The sequence below is a fragment of the Mytilus edulis genome, chromosome 9 (assembly GCF_963676685.1).
Source record: "Mytilus edulis chromosome 9, xbMytEdul2.2, whole genome shotgun sequence".
Taxonomy (NCBI): Eukaryota; Metazoa; Mollusca; class Bivalvia; order Mytilida; family Mytilidae; genus Mytilus; species Mytilus edulis.
The window spans coordinates 10,554,724-10,580,537 of record NC_092352.1 but is presented as its reverse complement, the minus strand read 5'-3'; the positions used below and the strand labels follow the sequence as shown (position 1 = coordinate 10,580,537).

Genomic DNA, 25,814 nt, shown 5'->3' with positions numbered 1-25,814 from the left:
TTATATCCTTACACTACAATCAAATAATCAAATACTGTTTAGGAAGTTTGCTGAATAATGTAAAAATTATAAGGTGGTCATGATATTACAATTATACCCCACTCCAAAAGTGTGGTTTGTATTGCAATTTTATGCCCCTACCATAGCAGAGGGGGCATTAAATTTTACCCTTGTCTGTCCTTCCGTACATACATAGGTTCCAAAGTTGGTTTCCATTCTCTGACTTCAGTATGCCTCAAACAAATGCTATTTAACTTATACACAATGCTTATTACCACAAAAAAACAGATCAAGTTTGAATTTTGATGGCGTCACTTAACCGTTCTAGAGTTATGCTTCCAAACGAATAAATTGCTGAATTTTCGTTTCCGTTCTTTAACTTTAGTTTGCCTCAACCAAATGCTATGAAACTTATACTCAATGCTTATTATCACAAAATACAGATCAAGTATGAATTTTAGGAGCGACCCATGGACACATTCCCCGTTTATTCTTGTTGGTCCACAGTTTGTACGTTCCCCTCTATCAGTTTATCCAACAAGTATTTCTGTCACATTTTTAGCTCACCCTGGCCCTTTGCCAAGTGAGCTTTTCTAATGACTTGGCGTCAGTCATCAGTAAACTTTTACAAAAATGTTCTCCTCTGAATCTACTGGGCCAAATTTAACCAAACTTGGCCACAAGCATCATTAGGATATATCTAGTTTAAAAAATGTGTCTGGTATCCCGGCCAACCAATCAAGATGGATGCCATGGCTAAAAATTAGTGTTGTCAACGGTTAACCGGTCGAACGACCGAATACCGAATACCAAAATCGCTAACCGGTTAACCGGACTTTTTTTCAATTTTGGTAGATTTGATATAAATTTGTATTGAAATCATTAAATAGTTATGTTTTTTTGTCGTGGTAATTAATTAGACAGATCATTATCAATTGTCCAGTATATTGATTGCTATTGTTAATCCTAAAAACATAAAATTAATTAGAACTTGTCAGCTCGGGGCAGGATCTTAAAGAAACATAATTAGTACATGTATACATGTTTTTTTAACAGTAACTTTAAATCAGTAATGCGATTAAATGTTAAGATTGACTTCATTGGTTCGTTTTTTATCTAATTTTGTGTAGACCTACATCTAAATGTGCAACCTCCGTCGTGCAATGCTTAGACTTACTTTAAACGAAATGCTAAAGTGAATGTACTCAATGTTTACGCGATAGTAGCAACATGCAAACAAAGCAAAGAAACAGGTCGTACGGTAATCTATAGTTATAAATTTCTGTGTCATTTTGGTCTCTGGTGGAGAATTGTCTCATTGACAATCATACCACATCTTTTTTATAATTAATCATTTCAAATTGAAACACTCCATATTATTTTCGGAGACAACAAGAGAAAAGGAAAGAATAATAGGTTTCAGACATATTCAATTCTACGAGATCAAGAAGTTTTTTTTTTTATTTTTCAATCTGAAGTTGGTACAGACGCTATTGTTGATACGGTGTATTTGATTATTAAAAGTCAAACTTCGCCAGGAATCCTCAAAGACAACCTTATAATGCCAAAGGACAATATTCAATTCTAAAAGCGTAAATTTATGATTTGGATGAAAGGTTGTCAAATTGACACTCATACCACATCTTATATCTATGTGTAGGGTCCTATTGATAAGGCTTTCAAACCCCAATTTAAACTACTAAAAGTATACCGGTTAACCGGTTAATCGGTCGAACGATTATCCGAGTAACCGGTTAGGCAAAAGTGTACGATTTGACAACACTACTAAAAATAGAACATAGGGGTAAAATGAAGATTTTGGCCTATATCTATGAAACCAAAGCATTTAGAGCAAATCTGATATAGATAAAAATGTTTATCAGGTCAAGATCTATCTGCCCTGAAATTTTCAGATGAATCAGACAACCCGTTGTTAGGTTGCTGCCCCTGAATAAGTAATTTTAAGGAAATTTTGCCGTATTTGGTTATAATCTTGAATATAATTATAGATAGAGATTAAAAGTTAACTGCAATAATGTTCAGCAAAGTAAGACCTAAAATTAAGTATGTTGACCAAAATGGTCAGTTGACCCCTTAAGGAGTTGTTGCCCTTTATAATCAATTTTTAACAATAATTTGTAAATTTTGTTATTTTTTACAAAAATCTTCTCCTCTGAAACTACTACGATGAATTTAACAAAAGTTGTAAACAATCATCATTATGGTATGTAGTTTAAAAATTGTGTCTGATGACCCTGCCCGTGAACCAAGATGGCCGACATGGCTTATAATAGTACATAGGGTAAAATGCAGTTTTTGGCTCTGACATATATTTAAACCCAAAGCATTTCGAGCAAATCTTTCACAAACAAAATTGTTCATTAGGTCAAGATCTATCTGCCCTTGAATTTTCAGACCATTCAGGCAACCCATTGTTGGGTTGCTGCCCCTGAATTGGTAATTTTAAGAATTTTTTTCAGCTTTTGGTTATTATCATAGATAGAGATAAACTGTAAACAGCAATAATGTACAGCAAAGTTAGACCTATAAATAAGTGTACATGACCAAAATGGTCAATTGACCCCTTAAGGAGTTGTTGCCCTTTATAATCAATTTTTAACAAATTTTCATAAATTTTGTAAATTTTTACAAAATAATTTCCACTGAAACTACTGGGCCAAGTTCAGTATAGATAGAGATAATTGTAAGCATCAAGAATGGTCAGTAAAGTAAGATCTACAAACACATCACCATCACCAAAACACAATTTTGTCATGAATCCATCTGTGTTTTTAAAGGCAGTGCTTTAAGGCCTGACTTTCAAGTCATGAGGTTAATCTTTTCATACGCAATCTATGCAGGGGGTCTTTTGGCCAGAAAAAGATCCGGAAATGTTCGAATTTCTCCTCTTCTTTTTATGGTATGATATGGTTTTTGTTTCTTTCATTTACATTGGGGACTAAAGAAACGATCAGTGTGTATTGTTCGTTTTATAGAACTTGTTATTAATGTGTATTTTGCATTATAAGCAGTCAACCTGACTACAAACTATCATTATTTGTATTCCATGTGGAAAGAGGTCGGGTCAATTTCGAGTGTTATCTGAGATCTAAAGATTTTTTAATTAGTTCAGACGTTGATATAACAATGAAAAGTCGACCGAACATGATTAATATTGCATCTTCTATAATTCAAAGCGGAATTCAGTTTATAAACGAGAAACCGTAAAGCGTTTTCAATTTCGGTATTAGTTATGTATGTTGTCTACGTATTATCCTGGTTCCAGGTACTACGTTCCGGGTATTAGCTATTTGATATATCTGATGTGTAACATTACGATCAGGTACCAGTCAATCTACGTGTGTATGTGTACATGATTTCCCGCCAAAATGACCGACTTACAGCTATGGAAAAATAGTCCATAAACGTTCCGTATAATGATATGCAAATTCATAATTAATCGTAACTTTTTTTATCTTTATATAATAAATATAACAAAATGGATTCCACAAAATTGAAAATAGCATTATTTTACGAGGATTTCTAATATTATTTTCACTTCCGGGCGCAGTAATACGTATGTTTTGAAGGAGCTCGAAGAAATTGGCAAGGTGAATTGAGAAGGAAACGGATAGATATACGTCCTTGCTATCAGGTAAAACAATTTAAATGTACAGAAAAAACACATTTACTTCACAAAAATAGTACAGGCTTAGGCATTTTATTGTCTTATACACGACTGTAGTCTAGTGTTTAAACGACGGCGGTGACCTACAAGGTACGGGTCATACTGGGTCAAGTCTAAATATGTAAACATATCCACGTGCTATTAGGTAGAAAGCATCGTAATGCAATATCTGCAATTTTTTCCTCCTTTATACATCGTTTAACCAGATATATTTCTCTTTCAAATACACTTAAACACGGGTTGTATGTACTTATCTTTTCTAGTGTTTTCTTGTCCTTATTAAAGTTCATTTGTTGATGTTTAAATATTTTTGAACGACTGAACACAGGAGTGAATGAATGCAACAATGATATATACTGAAGACTTGGGCTGTACAATGATAGTGTACGTATATCATACTGATAATTATTCTAGCAGTAATTATGTTAATTTAGGATGTAATGACAGGAATTCATGAGCTATGCCTCCGGCTTTCTGAAAAAATATCAATGACAATGTAAACAGGAACAAAACATTGACACGAATGATGCTCTCTTCTATGTTATAGTTATTTAGGTATGTGTTTCAAAAAAACTTAAGTTATAAAACTTTTTTTTCAGGGCACAAACCCGCTTTAAAGAGACTTGTCTACTGCCATACCAATCCTATTTTCATGCACCATTTGCAAGCAAGAGACTGAATGGTTTGCAAAATTAAAAATCAGGACGGTGTCCAATTAAACCAAAAGAACTAAACTGGATGAATATTGTAGGAGAAATCTAGAGGAAAGTTTTGATTTGTGAAATTGGTTTTCCTGAAAAGTCATTCATCCTAGCCTGCAGAAAGGAACTATAACTGTCCACCACCAACTGACGAGCTAATGTTGAGCTTCACATATGGAATTACTCAAATACCATCAATGTCTATGTTTTCAGCACAGATTTCACAAGTTATGACACAGCTGTGCTTTTTTTTTTATACCTGTTAAAGAGTTGTATACTAAATTTTATTTTTTTTATCAATAAATATATCTTGTGTCATTTAAGAACTTGTATTTTGCCAAAAGATGCATACTAGTGAATGAAAGTGGTGCAGTTCATTTTGCTTTGGTATATAGAATTGAATTACAATTGTTCATGTTATTGGAATGCATATAAAAATAAGGAGATGTGGTACAATGTATATATACATGATATTTAGTGAGTTTATCAAGCAAAAGTGAATAAGAAATAGGTATAAGCAGTTACAGGTACTACTGTACAATCTCAAACAATGAGAAAAACTCATATCGTAAAGAGAATTTCATATTTACATGTAAGTTTTGTTTTTGCGTTGAATAATTTTCTTCTATTAATTTAATTGCAAATATGGGAAGTGGTTAAAATGCTAATGAGACAGCTGTTATGGCCACAGAGCCTTAATTGAAAACTTCTTTTTCATTCATACCGGTAGATTTTGCCTGGAGTTAGAAACATATCTGCCAACTTTTCAAAATGCACATGGGGGTTTTACGTGAAAGATGGTTCATATAGTCATACAAAACCTTCAAGGGGGCCTTCAAATGGAAGCAGGAAAAGTCGCCCCACTGGCTAATCGCCCACTTTTAAAAAAACCGCCACAAACTGATTTATCAAATCGCCCAACATGTGAAATTGGTTAAATCATGTTAAATATTACTCCTGCCAACCTGCCCTACTTATAAAAAAACGGTAATATTTAGATTAATATATATATATATAATTAAAAATAAAAACTCGCACCACTTTAATGAAAACTAATCTACACAGAATACAAACAAACCGAAAATTTATTTAATTACTATTATTGATATACTGAAATTATAATTCTAAAAAAAAAATGTATTGTTGAAGAATAACTAAGTTTTGAAGCTTAGTTATTTGCATAACAATTGAAAAGAAACCTGTTAGTTGTATCATAATGCAATATAAGGAATTTAACTTATATTCAACGGGATAACATCTTTTTCCATAAGTGGGGAGAGTGGCAAGACCTTTTCAGCTTTTGGTCTTCGGTGCTGTGCGGCTTTGTGCCTTTTTCACTTTCGATCTTTTATATCTGGGCGTTATGTATTCGGGTTTAGTTTTCTGTAATAAGTTAATACTTCAGTTTCTTTATGTATATCTCTTTCATATTCATTTGATAAAATTTACTGTTTGCAATAGCATGAATTGTTCTATATAATAAGAATGTTCTTATCCCGGGCATAAAAACAATGCCGTATTTGGCGAAACCTTTTCAACTTTTTATCTCCAGTGCTGTACAACTTTGTACTTTTTTCTCTTTCGATCTTTTATATCTGGGCGTCACTTGTAAGTCCTGTGTGTTTTTGGCGTATTGAATTTTAAACCTGATGCTTTTTGTTATCTATTAATCATGTTTTTCTTTGTCTAATATGTTCTCATATTTATTTGTATTGTAGTCCTGTAATATGTTGTCATTTCAATGTTATATTTAACTTTGCCATTAAAGTGCGAGGTTTGGCATGCCACAAAACCAGGTTCAACCCACCACTTTTATTCCCTTTAAAAGTGTCCTGTACCAAGTCAGGAAGATGGCCATTGTTATATTATTGTTCGTTTCTGTGTGTGTTGCATTTTAACGTTGAGTCGTTTGTGTTTTCTCTTATTTTTGAGATATTGAGATCAGACGTGGCACGGTACTTGTCTATCCCTAATTCATGTATTTGGTTTTTATGCAGTTAAGCTGCATTATGTGAGCACCCTAGATTTGTGTTCTACCCAATAAATCCTGAAATACTTGCCATTGTTATTATCTAGCTTGCTACTATGTTATATATAACTAATTGAACACTTTTTTAATACTTTTTATTCTGGATTACAAAAAATATGACCAGAAAAACCTTAAATGATCGTCGATTTATCCAAAAGTTTTAAAGTTACACATAGGAAGTAGTGCTTATTAAGAATCCTTGTGTAGTTCATTATGACTTGTGCTTTTAGCTAAGATGTCAAAGAACAATTGTATGAAATATTTAATCGCCGAAAATCTCTTAAGACAAGTAGTTTAGATTTCCCAAATGACAAAAGTCGTAGGAATATTGTTTGTCATCAATACGTAGTACAACTACGTCAGTAGTCTATTATATAATAAGTTCAACTGTTCATGCTGTTGGCGGCAATTTCAAATTAGAAAAAGAAATTTTCGTAGCTTTTCAATTTGGAGGCAGGTGTGCAAATTAGCGGTGGTCCGAGGTCCGCGACCTTCCACTTTTGAAAGCGGAATTTCGACTAGGATAATTGGTTTCCAGCTACGTCCGACGTAGTCACCTTCCACTTGAAAGAAAATAAGAAATTACTTTGCAAACCTTTTCACCATGTTCACGAAAGTCTCCAATTAAACAAGCTAGAAACTTATTTTTATCATTATTATACATGACGGCGATGTTCATTTTGTTCAACCGCTAGCTTTATACAGAAAATCGCCAACAAATATTGTATAAATTCGAGTAAATCGTATCTGATTGACAAAAACAACATTGTAAACACATAACAATGGCGGCCGTGAAAACAAAATTTTACAATATCGGATCCGATTCCGTAAGCGGATAAGGGTAATTCCGGGTTTGGCGATCATTTACAAAATAAATCCAAGCAGGTGAAAAAAAACATCTATGCATGGTAAATGAATATAAACACTAGTATTGTAAACCAAAAGATATATTATGTAAAAGAAAGAAAAAGCAGAAAAATATTTTATTCAGAAACTCAAAATTACTTTTTGACAAATTTTAATTTAAAAATCCAATACAACGTGACAGCTGGGAACAGTATATCTAACAATATACATGTTCATGGTCACAGTCTAAATTTTATTTATAAATGATAAATGATGATAATGCATGTGAGATGCTTTTAAAGTGTAAACATATTACTACAATTTCGAGGAGTTATTTGTTTTTCTCAATTTTGAAGGGTCAATTAAAGTAGCTGAAAGTTTCTTTCTTTATTTTCACAAATAATGCAACTATATTATATATACCTTAATGTAAGTAAATCATATGATATATAGGTGGCATTCTTTGGGCCACTCTACCCCCTCCTGTTTGATAACTTGGAAACGGTTGAGCTCCCCACCCCTAAACCATATGAGGGGCAGATCCAGGATTTTAGGATAGGAGGGGCGCAAACTTAAATTTTCGCCGAGCAGAGCGAGGCTAAAAAAAATTGAGGTAAAATTATCGGAATATTCTTTATTAAGCTGAGAACAACCAATGCTTTGCAAATTTAAGGGGGGTGCATGCCCGCAACCCTCCCCCGTCTGAATCCGCCCCTGCATATATTCATGCATGTATAGGACAATATAATAAATAAAAAATGTAATATAAGGGGAGTCCCTTGGGTCACCCCACCCCCTCTTGTTTGAGAATTTTAAACCTATTGAGATCGCCACCCCTTAACCATATATATTCATGTATGGGACAATATAACAATTCAAATGAAAGATAGGGGAGTCCCTGAGGTCACTGTTCATCCTCCTGTTTGAGAACTTGGAAACGGTCGAGATCCCCACACCAAAACAATATATATTCATGTATGGGTCAATATAACTAATTAAATGAAATATAGGGGGAGTCCCTGGGGTCACCCGACCCCTCCTGTTTGAGAACTTGGAAACCAATGAGATCCCCACTCCTAAACCATATATATTCATGTATGGGACAATATAACAAATAAAATGAAATGTAGGGGAAGTCCCTAGGGTCACCCTACCCCCAGTGGTGGATCCAGAAATTTTCATAAGTGGGGCCCACTGACTGACCTAAGAGAGGCCCGCTCCAGTCACAGTTCAGTGATTCCCTATATAAGCAACCAATTATTTTCCCAAAAAGGGGGGCCGGGCCCCTACCCCCTAAATCCTCTGCCTACCCCTACCTGTTTGAGAACTTGAAAACCGTTGAGATTCCCACCCCTAAATTATATATATTCATATGTATGGGACAAAATAACAAATCATTTACATTTACTATGGGCAGGGCAGTCAGACCTCACCTTTGATCCCTGTTGTAGTGAACATTTGTCTGATTCGTGCCTCATAACTTTTGTACTATAGAACACAAACTCAGTTTTCTTTCCAGGGAAACCAGTCCATTCATACTATTACATGTTCATACTAAGTCAAATTGTCCTTCTAGCAGTCAAATAAAACCAAGGTTAACTACCAAGTAGAACAACTGCAATCATTGGGAACTTGTACCACTGCAGACTCACCATAAAAAAATATACATTGATATATGCATTGCTTTTGAAACCTTGATAACATATAAATTATTTGCCTTAATAAATAAATCATTAGATAAACATGAATGTACTATATATGAATGTTTAATGTTGAGGCAACATTGTCACAGTTTTCATAATTACGGTTGCCTTGGTTTTTGGTTAACTGCCTTCAGCGCTTACAGCGCTTTGATCATGTTATATTTGTTACTCGTGGTGTTTTGTCTGATGCTTGGTCCGTTTCTGTGTGTGTTACGTTTCGGTGTTATGTCGTTGTTCTCCTCTTATATTTAATGCTTTTCCCTCAGTTTTAGTTTGTTACCCCGATTTTGTTTTTTGTCCCTGGATTTATGAGTTTTGAACAGCGGTATACTACTGTTGCCTTTATTTGGCATTACTAAATTCATCCTGGTTAATAATATATTTATCTAGATTTCACTGATTTCCATTAGGTGGGACCAGTTAGCAGGAGTAATATTAACGGAATTTAACTTATATACAACGGGATTACATGAGTGGGGCGAGTTGGCATTAGTAAATTCTTCCTGGTTAATAATATATTTATCTAGATATTATCGTTTTCTATAAGTTGGGGAAAGTTGGCAGGAGTAATATTAAGGGATATAACACATTTCACAAGTGGGGCGATCTGGTTATCCAGGTTGGGGCAGTTTTTTTTTTAAAGTGGGGCGAGTTAGTGAAAAAGTGGGGCTATTTGCTAATGGGGCGATTTGTCATGGATTCCCTTCAAATATATTCTAATGTGGTTTTTGGCTTCTTTGTGCATAAACAAGCTCATTGCCATTGTTGAATTAATTGTTTTCTTTAAAATAGTCGACAAAATTGCTCTTACAAAATTTCCATTTGGGAGCCTCGAGCTCGATGGGGGAAATACTCTGCAAATACTGACAGTTGGCAGGTATGGTCATCAAAAAAGTTGATGTGTTACTATGTACATTTACCATTATGTTACTTGATGTTCTTGCTATACACACAGTACAGAGACTAGTCAATCTTTGTGAACTTCTTTTTATGGGAGTCATAGAATATGCGTATACAATCAATAATTAAAAATAGTCTATTTATATTGAAAAGGAAAAGTTCTTATATGTCTAAAGAAGAGGGACGAAAGACACATAAGGGACAGTCAAACTCATAAATTTAAAGCAAACTGACAAGGCCATGGCTAAAAATGCATTTCATGGCGAGGCACATAAAATATACTGTAAACAGTAGACTATAGATATAGGTGAACTAGGTACAAAAGAACTCTAAATCTTAAATTCTACAAACCACCTCTGTTCTATGGAAGATAATGATATAACTGGACTAGAAATACACACAACCTGTAATTAACTGCCTTTACAGCGCTTTCGCGCTTTGATTGTTTAATATGCACATAGACCAAGGTGAGTGACACAGGCTCCTAGTTCTCAGGTCCAAATCAACAGAATGATAATTTCTGTGGTAATTTTTTGCGTGTCTGAACTTCTTGTTTTCTGGTGACCATATTTTTTTCAATATGTTAAATGACCATAAACATCTTTTCTAAAGTATTTCTGAACAGTAAGACTTCAAACTTCGTCAGCTTTGCCAGGATTGAGCTACAATATTTGAGACTTCATACTTCCTAAATTCCTTTTTGTCCATACTATTTTTCAATATGTTGAATGAACTTAAAATTTAGGTTTCAATGTGTTCATTGAACTTATAGAAAATCCAAGGTTGTCATAGAATTTTTTTTCAATATTATATAATGTTACATTTTGTAAATTAAATACAAATAACATGTATTCTGGTGCCAATCTTAAAATTCTTTATAATGATTTATTTTAATCAAGAAATTGAAGTTTTATTGGTCCAATAGACTCTCCTTTGAAAGCCCACAAGTATTCACATGACCAAGTAATAAGATATTTGTTATTCATGGAGAAATCCTTGAAAAACTCTGAATGTTTTTGATGCAAAAAATAGAATTGAATCCATTTTGAGAGTTAATAAAGCAAGTTAGAATTATGGCTCTTTGTAACCTAAAAGTATGCTTAGATAATAACACCTGTTTCCAGCTTTTGATTGAACAAAAGTTTTAAATTTAAAGATGACACAAATAATCATTTTAGTATTGTTTTTATTTCAGAAATGTTTGTAACCCTTATGAAGAAAGCTGACAGTTTTTTCAAGAAGTTTTCCTTAACAAGATTAAAGCTTGGATCCATCATTGAGTTTCTAGACCTCCTGGGAATGACAGAAAGTAAAAAAAAATTGGCTGAAGTTCTCAAGACTATAAAGGTATTAATTAAATCTCTATAGTAAAAATGGCGGAAAAAAGTTTTGAAGGGAAAAGAGTTCTATGATTGTCTTCTGCTTTTTTAAAAATGAAAAAGAGAAAAAATATATATTACCCTAAAACAATTTTTCTTCAGGTTCAATTGGTAAAACAGATGACAAACATTTGTGTTTCTTCTTCTTCTAATGTACACAGAAGAAATAAATGAAATAGTTCCAAGGTGTTTAGGATTTGAAACATTACATATTGTAAATATTTCTCTGTTTCAGAAGACTAGCATTTTTTATGCCCCTAATATAGGCTATAGCTGAGGGGTAATTAAGTATTTACCTTGTCCATCTGTCCATGCATGGATCCCAAAATGGGTTTTGGTTCTCTAACTTTAGTTTGATTCAACCAAATGTATGAAACTTTTACCCAATGCTGATTACCACAAAAAGCAGCTCAAATTTGAATTTGGATGGCATCATTATTGCCGTTTTACAATTATGAAAATGGAAAAATTACAAAATTTTATGTTTTATGTTTCCAAATCTAACTTAGTTTGCATCAACCTAATGTTATGAAACTTACACGCAATGCTAATTACCCAAAAACTCAGATCAAGTTTAGTTGACGTCAGATTTAGTTTTATTGAGTTATGTCCCTTTATTACGTTATATGCAAGCATGCATCATCTGTGTCCCATGCACATACTCTCCATTTATTTATCTTAATTGAAATTAAGGGGAAATGATATTAACCAAAAAAAAACCAACTTTTTTTCAAAAGAAATTGATAGATAACAGACCATGTTTGAATCCTGCTAAAGCTACAGAAGAGGAGTTAAAGCAAGAATTATTTGACAGAGGCCATGCAACGACTGGGACTAGAGAACAGATGATTACTAGACTTACTAAACCAGATAATAGTAAGTGATAGTTACCTATAGAAACACTAAACCTTGATATCATTCCTCAAACCAATGTTAAAGTTGTATATTTATAAATAATGTTTAAAATATTAAATATATGTAAAGAATACATATATCATCAGTTGAAGGTGTCACACCACTGTTTCAATCAGCTCCAAGAGGGTTAAATACATTTATTTTTCAATATCTTAATAACTTTAATTGTTGAAAATCTGACTAGGCAAAAATCCTCAGAATTTTTAGAACTACCTTTTTTCTACTTCCACCAAAATTATCAGATGACTCCTTGTAGGAGTTTATACTCTAAAATGACAATTTTGTCTACATATTTGATGGTGAGTGATTTTGTGCTCCAGGGAGGGTGATGACATCCTCATACAATATGTACTGTACACATGACATTTATTTAAAAGTGTCCCTAAATGGCATAGGAATACCATACAATATGTATTGAATACATGACTTTGGATATGCCTAGTTTGCTATATCAACACCACATAATGTTAATTATACATATGACCCTGAATGACAATAACAACAGAAGACAATGTATATGTAATATAACTTTTATTTCAGGATGTCCCTGGATGGCAATAACTACACCAGACAATGTGTATTGTACTTATGACTCAATGTGTTTAGGTGTAGAATGTTGTCTTAATGTCAAACTGTTCATGTTTCTGTACACTGTTAAAGCCTACGCCAGATATGACCCATGTGACTATACGTTGAATGTTGGATTACAAGATTACAATTATTCTATCAAGTTTGATATGGGATATGATGGTAAGTCAACATAAAACAATGATAAATAGTAAGGGTTGTGCTTACAAAACAATTTTAATCATTTATTTCTGTGGGTACCAAATTTCACAGATTGAGAAAAATATGTGTATTTCATGATTTTGTGGTTTTGCCAAAGTCTGCATACAAATATAACAAAAATCTTTTTTGTTTCAAATTTGAATTCATGGTTCAATTTTTACCAGGAAAAAACAGTAGATACAAATTTTGAGTATCACTTTTTCTGGTCCTACAATATATTTTATAATCTCAAAATTGACAACACAGTATAAAATAAACTTGAAAAGAATATTTGAGATCCTTATATAAAAATGTGCAAGCTGATACAATTGTTAGATTGATGTGTCAATTTATTATTACAGGAGTTTCAGATGAGATACCTACAGGGTTTGATGTAGAATTACTAGATCTTGTCTGCTTGATAAAGTAAGATATTGACAATACATTTCTGTCACTTTCTTTTAATATACCAGTTACTTTTGTAGATGGTTTGAAATTAATCTAATTTGGCAGTATCTGGATTTGATACTGGTTTTCCAAGATGTTGTCTGGAATGTATACTTCTGTTCTATGCAAAGAATGATCTTTTAGGAGTGTCTTAATATCCCATGAGTGAAAATATTGAAAGAAAACATTACTTGATACAGTGTTCTTTGAAAGCCATTTAGGTCAAGATGGGTATTGGAGTAAGGCTTTAAACTAGGAAGTAGTCATTGCATGCCCCTGATCTTCTAAAAATATTTCTAGGTAGTTATATTTCAACATGTTTGGAATCTTTCTGAATATCTTTACTTTCTTGACTAACCTGTGTCAGTACAAAATGTTTAGCCCATCTTACCAAAGTTGATATTTTGGCGCAATCCAATTCTTCTTGGTCTGATTTTCTGTACTTTGGCCAGTATAAAAAAGCAGAATTTCACAAAAATTAGCATAGTTTTGTTGTAGAAGTATATGCTGTCAAATGATAATGGGCATGCATGATAATGCTTTATAAAAATACATTTTTAGGTATGACATACAAAAGACAGATATTGGACTAATTGCTTCAGTTGGTGTAGGATTTTGTGATAGTTCAGATACTAGTAACTGTGTGGCTTTCATCAGTCTCCTAGCAAATGCTGTATTGCCATTACCAATATGTAAAACTGATGGTACTATTACATGGCCTCAAGGTATTGTATAAAGTCAATTAGGAGATAACTGTATTGTATTTTAAGCTCAGGCGGCATCAATTGGGGATTTGATGGCCACAAATTAAGTTTACTGGCGACGAGTTAGCGGAGACAGTAAACGGGTATTTGCGACCATCAAATCCCCAATTGATGCCATTGGAGCTTAAAATACAATATTGTTATCTCCATTCTAATGAAACTGATAGAAAACAACGTTAAAACATGTTTTTAATATCTGTCATATGCTGTCTGTGCTTGCGCGTACATCCCATAGCATCAATTGTCAATTGATGCCATGTAAGTAAGTGACGTTATCCAATCAAAATGAACATTACAAACGTTTTTGCATTAGAATGTTAAGTTATTACCATATGTGTTTTTTGAAGTGGTATTTTATCCTTGCTTTAAATGAAGGAAATTAAGGTTAAACTTTGTCATATCATGGTTTTTGTTTTTCCAAATTGTTCTGACTAGATGTTCGCTGCATTTTCAGATCAGATATAATGCATGCTTTTGTTTTAAATATTATGTACATTCAACTTGTGCATGTATGTTGTCTGCATTTAAAGTTTGTTGAATTGGTTAAGAAAAATTAAATTAAGATTTTCTTCATTTGAAAATAATTAGAATGTAATTATACAAGCTCAGTCTTGTGGGATCTTCATTATCATTTCAATTTTGTTTCAGATTGTAAGACCGTTATTCCTGTAGATGTTATTTTTGTTATTGATGAATCCGGCAGTGTTGGAGAAGATCATTTCAGAGATTCAATGAATGCCTTGGTCAATGCTGTGGAAAAACTGGCTATTGCTGAGAACTATGTCAGAGTTGGTGTCAGTTTATTTGCTGGAGCAGGAACGTCTCGGCCATTGTTACATCTGAACTCTGAGTATGATAAAGAGGCTGTCAAACAAGTTCTAAGTGAGGCAGTCTATCAGAAAGGTTCACACACAGAAATAGGGGATGCCTTCCAGTATGTCTGTGATGAAATGTTTATACAGGGGAAAGGTGACCGATCTGATGCTCAGAACTATCTAATTCTATTGACTGATGGAAAATCTAATTCTGGTGCAGATCCTGTCAAAGTTCAGGCTGCAGCATGTAAAACTAAAGGCATAAGAATTGTTACTGTAGGGATTGGATCAAACACAGATGAAGATTTACTTAAAGAAGTTGCCTATGCTGTGCCTAATTATTATCTATCAACTGATTATGATAAACTACCAGAAACTTTGCCTTATCTGGTTATACAAACCATGGATTGTAGTACAGGTATCTCATGTTTAACCATTAGATTTTAATGTCCCTTGCTGTAGTGGAGGGGGGAGCTAAGGCAGGGCATTAAGTTTTACCTTTGTCCGTCTGTACATCCGTACATTCGTATGTAAGTCCTTAAGTTGGTTTTAGTTTGCCTCAACCAAATGTTATAAAATTATTAATATAAGTCCACAACACACAAGTCAAGTTTGAATTTTGGTGGCGTCACATTAACTGTTCTAGAGTTATGCCCCTGTTCAAATGGAGAAATTGCAGATTTTGGTTTCTGTTCTTTAACTTATGTTTGCCTCAACCAAATGTTATGTAACTTATACACTTATTACCACAAAACTTTGTGTAGCGTCATTTTTATCAGTCTTCAGTAATGTCCCTTTATAACTTTATATAATATGCAAGTTGAGGCATCACCGGTGACCATCAATGGACACATTCTCCATTTATTTATTGATTATTGAAGGTATCATGGTAAATTATTTAGTTGATACATACAAGGTTCCATGTTGAAGGTTGTACTTTGACCTATGACGGTTTAATTTTTACAAATTATGACTTGGATGGAGAGTTGTCTCGTTGTCACTCATACCACATCTTCTTATATCTACATATAAACTATAATTGCGGGTGTAAAAACTAGTTCAAAATTGTCTATTTAGTTTAAATATTTTGAAAGACATGCATAATGGCAAATTATTTAAACACAAATTGCAGTTGCAGTTTTAAAAGTTCTAAATATTAATCAGACAATATATATTTCAGAGTGGGTTTTGAATTTTGAGTACAAAGACTATTTTGATCTAGATGCCATTAAGTCTAGAATTGAAAAGGCAGCAAAGAAAAAGTTACTGGAAGCTGTGGATAAATTACAAGATGAATTGCTAAAGGCACTTGGCCTTCCAGAGGTACATTTATAGTTTATACTTCATACACAGATTATACGTTGTATTAAGATGATTAATTATTTTTGTAATAAAATGAAATTGTTTACCACTACATTTTGCTTTTATAGGGCTAAACATTATTCTGTAAAAATAGGTATTGTAATTTTTAAAGTTGAAAGAATTAAGGAAATGCACTAGAATAATTCCGAAAATGAAATGCATATTATTTAAATAATATTGTATCTGCTCAAGAATCATAATACGTAAACTAGATAAAAAAATTTTGAGAGGATTGATTTTAGTTTAGGAACAATAAAATGATGGTTGATACTTCTTCCAGATTTACTCATTAAATTTTAATTTCAGGACTTCTTACAAAGCACTGGACCATGTGTGAGACCAGACAAAATGAAATTATCTCAACTTAAACAGGAGTTGGAGGAAAGAGGACTGAGTACAACTGGTTCTCATGGAGATCTGGTATCCAGATTACAAACTGATGATGGACGTAAGTAAAGTGTATACCACATAGTATATCTGTTTACGATCCAGGCCCCTCCTCTCCACCCTTAGCAGATTAAGGCAGAATTTCTGATTCATGATATGATGAGTTCCATTAGTTACAATTGTTACTGGCTGCATTCAATCAAAAGCCCATAACAGTAATCATGTGTAAATGTAGAAAATGTAAAAAACAATTGAGGCTTGCAACTCATACTGATAGTCAAAAGTGAAAATATTTAGTGAAACTTTTAATGCTCTTAATCAACTTGATAGTTATAAACTTGGTATAGATGGAATTATACTGTTTAAGACTGGGTGCATCTATCTCTGAAGCAGATTTACAAATATCAAGGTTTCAAAATAATGATGAATGTAGGAAAAGTTTAATAGTAATAACATTTCATTTTTTGTAGTTGAAATAAGTCAATAAGTCAAGGATGTATTTAGTGAATATATATATAATTATATACATGAACTTCAAACTTCAGATGACAATGAAATTCCTTAAATATTGTGATGAAGTAATATTATCTCGAAAAAATTATTTGCTGCAGATGTTTTATTCAAACAAGCTTCTCTCCAATCAAAAATGATAGACCCATAAAATGAAGGTATTGTTTAAAGAAATGTCAGTTCACTGTTTTTCTGTTTGACCATGTAGAATTAACCACCAGTAGTTATATGTATCTGAAATATCTATATTTTCAATGTTTTTATGTTTTCAGGATGTGAAACATTTGGCACCACCTTGAATTTACCAGAAATTACCAATCCGTGGTTGAGAGATCATCTTTACTACTCTATATCTAATGACTGCCTGCGATTGGATGTCTGTGTTGACATATCTTTTACTATTGGTTTCTTCAATTATTCCAAATCCTTCAATGCTTTCCTTGAACTAGATTTCTGCAAGTTTGTGTTAAATTATGGAATTGAGTCACAGACAAAGTCAGTTATTCTTCTCAGTTACAAATGGGGTGAGTAATAAGTCTGAAATAATAAGTAATTTACTTAGCAACATTATGTTCAAAAGCATCTACTTTTATAACTTTCTTTAATATATAGATAAAGGAAGTAACATAGGTATTATCATACCATGCACCTTATAGGCATCATTTTTTCAGTACCTGTGACACTTGATCAGAGATTTTGTGACAATTGGCCTATTAGCATCATAAAAAAATCACTTTTACTTCATTTTTCTGAAATAGGAACAAGCAAAAGTTTGTAAAGAAAATCACACATAAAATTCTTATTTTGTTTCAATGAAATAAAAAAATGACTGTGAAAGTATTTTTATTCTGATTTGGTACTCATTAAACAAGGTAAAGTTTTTGTTCCATAAATATGTAAGAAACATTAAAACTATTATTTATGGATGTACATGTAATTTGCCTAAAAATTATCCAACTACATCTCACATTACACTAGTACCATATAGTATCATATATACTTGGTGAGTGTTACATGCATCTTTTTTTTATCTATTATATTGTTTTTACTAGGTAAACTAGAGACACTGACAGTTACAAAGGATTTTAAAGTTCTGTAAGTTTGATAACACTGTTTTTTGAATTTCTGTTTATTACAGTGAGTTGCTTATAGGTGTTACTGTAAAACTTTACCTATAGCTCAACCTGTTTTTAAAATTGACAATACAATAGGGACATTTAAATTGACCAGTTGGTATTGTTAGATTTAAATCTACCTTGATGCTACCTGTAAAACATTTTATTCACCTAACCCAAAGTTTCAGCATGCTTTTTTCCTGAACTTTTTCTTACCTAGGATTATTCTATTGAGAGATTTTTATTTTACTGTCATTCAAAATATTATGAGTTATCAAGCCAAACAAGAATGACTATATCATATATGTTATTTTCTTGCAGTTTATTTAAAATTGCATGGCCTAAAATGCACTACATTTCATCTTAATGTTTGCATAGCCACTACTAGCAGTGTTTAATACCCTAAATAATCCAGTCGTAATATTTCACTCACTTTATGAAACATCAAAATCATATTTGAATAAACAATTTCATTTATTTTTTTACACTGATATTTGACATCTCATCCAGAATTCCAAAGTTTTTAAATAATTCCCAATTTTATTCATTTTTCACTACTTCACTAGATTTTTTTCTAAATCCATAGTATAAATTCTGATTAACTTCCCATGATATACATCCTAATTTAACTGGTGCAGAATCTATACATAATTCAGAATCTTGTAATTTTTTTTTATCATTTCCATTACTATATTCCAAATAGTTATCCTCACTTTACAAATATTTTGTAATATTTTATTTATATTTTTATTATATATCACTTGATTTTTCTATATCCACAGTAAACATTTTATTTCATTTCCTATTATAAATTTCCAAATCAAACAATATTTGATTCAGAATTTTATAATGACTATTTCCAATTTCACATTCACTTAAAACATTTCCCCACGTTAGGAATATTTTAGAATATTTTACTTTCATTTTTATGCCCCACCTACGATAGTAGAGGGGCATTATGTTTTCTGGTCTGTGCGTCCGTTCGTCCGTCCGTCTGTTCGTTCGTTCGTTCGTTCGTCCGTTCGTTCGTCCGTCCGTCTGTTCGTTCGTTCGTTCGTTCGTCCGTTCGTTCGTCCGTCTGACCCGCTTCAGGTTAAAGTTTTTGGTCAAGGTAGTTTTTGATGAAGTTGAAGTCCAATCAACTTGAAACTTAGTATACATGTGCCCTATGATATGATCTTTCTAATTTAAATGCCAAATTAGAGTTTTGACCCCAATTTTACGGTTCACTGAACATAGAAAATGATAGTGCAAATTTCAGGTTAAAGTTTTTGGCTTCAGGTTAAAGTTTTTGGTCAAGGTAGTTTTTGATGAAGTTGAAGTCCAATCAACTTGAAACTTAGTATACATGTGCCCTATGATATGATCTTTCTAATTTAAATGCCAAATTAGAGTTTTGACCCCAATTTTACGGTTCACTGAACATAGAAAATGATAGTGCAAATTTCAGGTTAAAGTTTTTGGCTTCAGGTTAAAGTTTTTGGTCAAGGTAGTTTTTGATGAAGTTGAAGTCCAATCAACTTGAAACTTAGTATACATGTGCCCTATGATATGATCTTTCTAATTTAAATGCCAAATTAGAGTTTTGACCCCAATTTTACGGTTCACTGAACATAGAAAATGATAGTGCAAATTTCAGGTTAAAGTTTTTGGCTTCAGGTTAAAGTTTTTGGTCAAGGTAGTTTTTGATGAAGTTGAAGTCCAATCAACTTGAAACTTAGTATACATGTGCCCTATGATATGATCTTTCTAATTTAAATGCCAAATTAGAGTTTTGACCCCAATTTTACGGTTCACTGAACATAGAAAATGATAGTGCAAATTTCAGGTTAAAGTTTTTGGCTTCAGGTTAAAGTTTTTGGTCAAGGTAGTTTTTGATGAAGTTGAAGTCCAATCAACTTGAAACTTAGTATACATGTGCCCTATGATATGATCTTTCTAATTTAAATGCCAAATTAGAATTTTGACCCCAATTTTACGGTTCACTGAACATAGAAAATGATAGTGCAAATTTCAGGTTAAAGTTTTTGGCTTCAGGTTAAAGTTTTTGGTCAAGGTAGTTTTTGATGAAGTTGAAGTCCAATCAACTTGAAACTTAGTATACATGTGCCCTATGATATGATCTTTCTAATTTAAATGCCAAATTAGAGTTTTGACCCCAATTTTACGGTTCACTGAACATAGAAAATGATAGTGCAAATTTCAGGTTAAAGTTTTTGTCTTCAGGTTAAAGTTTTTGGTCAAGGTAGTTTTTGATGAAGTTGAAGTCCAATCAACTTGAAACTTAGTATACATGTGCCCTATGATATGATCTTTCTAATTTAAATGCCAAATTAGAGTTTTGACCCCAATTTTACGGTTCACTGAACATAGAAAATGATAGTGCAAATTTCAGGTTAAAGTTTTTGGTCAAGGTAGTTTTTGATAAAGTAGAAGTCCAATCAACTTGAAACTTAGTATACATGTTCCCTTTGATAAGATCATTCTAATTTTAATGCCAAATTAGAGAATTTAGTCCAATTTCACAGTCCTTTAAACATAGAAAATGATAGTGCGAGTGGGGCATCCGTGTACTGTGGACACATTCTTGTTCACTTTATCACTAGATTAGACTATATCCACTGCATTAATTCAACATTTTATTTCATTTCCAAGATCCCATTTAAATGGTAAATCATCTTAAGTTTGTAATAGATCCCAAATTAATAATGAATGTTTTTAAAATCACATTTAAAGCCACAGAAACATGTTGGATGAACTCACACTATATCTCCTACTTGAATTCCAGTTTTGAAATTTTTTAATCTTTAACATAACTAGATCCCATCGTATGAAAATTTGAATTTCCTTGAGCAAACACAGCATTTTATGCACAAAAGTCCCACTAATATTATAATAGATTTCAAAGAAAAAACACAGCAAGGTATACTCCAAACTTATTTTCGAATTTTACATGTACAACATCATATGTATTTAGCCCCACAAAACAGTTTGAATGAATTATTTCCTCCTTGATGTCCTTCATGACAATAAAATCTTGAAAAAAACACATCACATTTTAAGAAGCAAAATTGCTATAAAAAATCTAAGAAGTGAATTCAAATAAAATAAATCCAATATTGTATGCACAATGACACCAAAAGATTTCAAACATTGCAAATAATAATCCAAAATGAGAATCTTGAAGGGACATCTGAAGAAATGAACAACATATCCATCTGAAAATTTATTGCGAACCCTATCGTAGTTTTCCATAGATTCACCTGCAAGTTACCTGTCCATTTAAACTTTTGGCAGTTCTATTGTCCCATCTAACAAATACAACAGGTATTGTTCTCTGTGTAGTTTATTCACTCAGACCTTTAAATTTCTTCTAGGAGAAATATATCACTCATTGATTAATCTACATGACCAAAAAATTGAACTGTCAGTGAAGAAAAAATACTTATACCAATACTAAGTAAGGACTCACAAAACTGCATGTGGTGTTGTATTTATTCGATACCTGGAGTAACTCGTTTTTAATGTGTTCAATATTACATTTCTAATACTGATTCAAAAATTAAAAGTTGATTTCTGATCAAATATTCAATACTTGTGTGTGTTTGATAAATAAAAAATTGAATATTATTATTTTTAAATTAAGGTCTTCTTAAATATAAGTCTATAAATGAACAGCAACAAAAACATGTAAATTCATTGGAAAATACTAAAAAATGTGTCTGAAATAAACTTTTTAGTATTAAACCAGATTTTATATTGAAAAGATTGAAAATATATTAATGATAATATTGAATAAATACAATATTGCATACAGTTTATGTGAGTTATTAGAAGTATTTCAATAAAAAAGAAGATAATTTTTTGGTCAGGTAAATTAATCAATGAGTGATATATTTCTCCTAGAAGAAATTTAAAGGTCCCAGTGAATAAACTACACAGAGAACAATACCTGTTGTATTTGTTAGATGGGACAATAGGACTCACAAAAGTTTAAATGGACAGGTAACTTGCAGGAGAATCTATGGAAAACTAAGATAGGGTTCGCAATAAACTGTAAACACCTGAACAGCTATTTCTTGTTTCACTGGCAGCTGGACAATACTATATATAAGGGTTAGAATTTTAAAGAAGCATTTAGTGTGTAAAAACAGTTTAATTTTCAAACATAGTAATACATATTTAATTTAATCTTTTACTGATTTAGAATTTTAGGTAAAAAATAGATAAATTATATATATCAGGGATTTAAACCAAAACGATTTTCTTCCCTATCAATTTTTTAATAGAATAATCCTAGGTAAGAAAAAGTTCAGGAAAAAAGCATGCTGAAACTTTGGGTTAGGTGAATAAAAATCTTTACAGGTAGCATCAAGGTAGATTTAAATCTAACAATACCAACTGGTCAATTTAAATGTCCCTATTGTGTTGTCAATTTTAAAAACAGGTTGAGCTATAGGTAAAGTTTTACAGTAACACCTATAAGCAACTCACTGTAATGCTAAATTGATTAATTTTGATTTTTTATATATACTGTGGATTCATTAATATTCATTGGCTACCAATTATCATGGATTTCATGTGTACAGGCAACCTGTGAATTTAAATGTTCAACCAATTACATATTTTCTAAAGGAATGCATGTGGTCGTTGCCAAAACAACAAAATTAAATATCCACGAAAATGCAAGTTTTTCTCTAGATTTTCCAAGAATATCATGAAATGAAACAAGACTCAATGATGAAATAAAAATCCTTTTGATGCCACTTATTAAAAGAATATAAATGTATACTCCCTTGTCTCGGCTTTCATTATTTGAAAAATTGACAAAAGTTTGTTAACTCTTTTTTGCAGCCTCTCCATTGATAAAGACACAGACAAGAAAGTATTTAAACTAGATTTTGGTTTGAGAATATGTTTTGAGGGTGACTGTGTTATAGACCAAATGTATCTAGAGGACCATGAAATACCTATTCCTATTTGTAATGAAAATTTCACATTCTCAGGTAGGTGAATGTTTACAAGTCATAGTCTACACTGAGATAATTGCAAAACTTTGAACTTTATTATCAATATATATTTCTAAAACAGAGAAGCAAATATAGGTCAATGAAAAACCCAATGATAAAAAACAGAAGACCGTAGTTAACGTTAGACAATGTCAGATTTTTTATCTGTTAAATTATATAAAAAATTTGGCCATTCATGGTTTTTTTTACTTCAAACTTTTGCTCAGTTTACATGTTAAGGAGGCTCGAGGGTATAAAAAATTCAGAAAAAACCCAAACATTTGTTTTTTTTTGTTTTTCATTTCAAATTTTATTTATTTCCTTTTGTAGTTATTACTTTATCATATGGTACAAAAATCATTCAAAACAATCTATTCGTGTTGGCCCAAGATGACTTTCAAAATGTATACATCATTGAAAAAGTTCCAAATTATCTCCCTTTGGTGGAAAAATGCCATTTTATGGCTCTAAAATTGAAATATCTTTTTCAACTCATCGGTGACCTATCTTTTTTAATATAATTTCCATATAAGCTGTACTTAAACTAAATTATTGTACAATTATCGCGATTTCTGTAATAAATTTCTTTTTTTTATTTCGATATTACCTTTATTTCTCCTATTACTTCAACAGAAAAAAAACCGCCTTTACAAAAATGTATGCTTCTTTCGAAAGCAGATTGTGAGCGCAAATGAACGGTGACCCCACTTTTTTATTTTATTTTTCTAACTATAAGATAAAGTTCATTTAAAGAAAATTATAGAGAAATCCTATATAAATGATTTAGACCCGCGAACCCCCTTAAAGAATGTGATTAGATCAGTTTCTTTGAATGTTTTACATAGTTTAGATGATAAAGTATTGTCATTTTAGTTTCAACCTTTGCATCATACCGTTGAAATTACATAGACGAGACATTTCTTTATGTCAACGGTATATTGTGTATATTTGTGCAACTACAGAGTATACATAGAAACTGTAAATGTCAGAAATGATCAGCAGGACACAAAAGTCAATATTCATGTTATGCAAAATTGTCAGGAGAGTAATAAAGACTCCTGTGAGCCTTTTTTTTTTTATTATATATATAATTCCATACAGGTACTATTAGTCTTTAACTGTCATCATAACAATTATTTTCAGGTGAAACTATCCTTGAATTGGTACAGTCTATAGGGGGTAAAATGACAGAAGATGCTTTTGATTTGGTTTTGAAATATCTTGGACTGGATGTAAGTATAATAGATTTCATATATTAAATATATCCATGTATAAATCAGTACTATTTGCTTTATTTTTCATTCAGTGATCTGGAAGGTTTTTTTCCCTATGGGCCCAGGGCCCCTCAAAAATAAATTCAATGGGCCATTTAAAAAAATAATGGGCCATGTTGTCAAATGAGTGGGCCATTTGAATTGACTTCTGTAAAAAAGAAGTATCAGTATATTTTGGCAAAGATGTGTTAGTACTTACCTTTATGATTTTAAATAAAATCATGGATATTTTTCCTGTGATTTTGTAATTTCAGTTTCAATGAATATACAATAACTTCTTCCAACCCGAACAATATTTAAGTTGACCTTTATTTACAATGTTTAAACTGGTACTGTTGCCTTGTTCATGTTCATGGTTTTTTTTGTACATTAAATTTTGGTCTTCATCGACACCATACTGATTTCTAGACGTTCTGTATCAGAGGACATTTCAGGCATTTCCTCTGCAGTTCTTGTATTATTATAACTTCATCACAGTGACTAGAATAACAGTATAGAGTACCATTAATTCATAGACCAAAACAACAAATCGCCTGAAGTCATGTTTACAAAATGTCAAAACGAGTCAAAGACCAAAAAATGTGCGGTGTTGGGATGGGGATTGTTCTTGTGGTGGGTTAATATTGTAAAGGACACATCTCCATTAATCCTTAGGGAGTACATATGGATTTGCAGTCAATCAAGGGGTGCGTCTATACTGGCGGAATCTTGATGTACATACATACAAGCCAGACAGTTAAGCGTCTTTTATGGAGACAAAAACTATATTCCTAAAAAGTCTTTGGGGTTCTTCAATCGAAATAACAGCAAGCTAAACTAAATGAGATTATTATTAGAGTTAAATCTAGTCACTCTGTACTAGCCAAATTTCACAAATTTAAAGTTGTATATAAGAAAAATATATCTTGAATGATGGTTAATTACATTTTTCAGGTTATCAGTTAGATCGCATGGTTCTATTATTACAATAGGAAAACACCCGAGATGTTAAACCGCATGGTTCTATTATCACAGGGAAACACCTGAGACGTCCCAAAAATATATATAGGTGCTCCTATTATTGGAGGGACATTACACAGTTGTGTACACACACATGGCGGCACGGAACACAATCGGAAATCCATTTGACGATATCTAAGCGTTTCGAAACGAAGTGAAAAATATCTTGCGCCACGTGGGCCCTTACATTTGTCACTGTATGC

The 25,814-nt window shown here is 32.2% G+C and overlaps 1 protein-coding gene across 1 annotated transcript in view; it reads left to right on the top strand.

Moving 5' to 3' along the window:
• The window catches only part of LOC139489503 (uncharacterized), a 255,507-nt gene that overhangs the window by 63,379 nt on the left and 166,314 nt on the right, over positions 1-25,814 (top strand). Inside the window, exons 30-41 of the mRNA XM_071275986.1 lie at positions 11,063-11,214; positions 11,984-12,122; positions 12,702-12,911; positions 13,292-13,355; positions 13,938-14,101; positions 14,789-15,373; positions 16,136-16,278; positions 16,624-16,765; positions 17,487-17,738; positions 18,267-18,309; positions 23,184-23,335; positions 24,482-24,570. Of these exons, the coding sequence (XP_071132087.1) occupies positions 11,063-11,214; positions 11,984-12,122; positions 12,702-12,911; positions 13,292-13,355; positions 13,938-14,101; positions 14,789-15,373; positions 16,136-16,278; positions 16,624-16,765; positions 17,487-17,738; positions 18,267-18,309; positions 23,184-23,335; positions 24,482-24,570 (2,135 nt within the window). The remainder of the gene's footprint in view (positions 1-11,062; positions 11,215-11,983; positions 12,123-12,701; positions 12,912-13,291; positions 13,356-13,937; positions 14,102-14,788; positions 15,374-16,135; positions 16,279-16,623; positions 16,766-17,486; positions 17,739-18,266; positions 18,310-23,183; positions 23,336-24,481; positions 24,571-25,814) is intronic.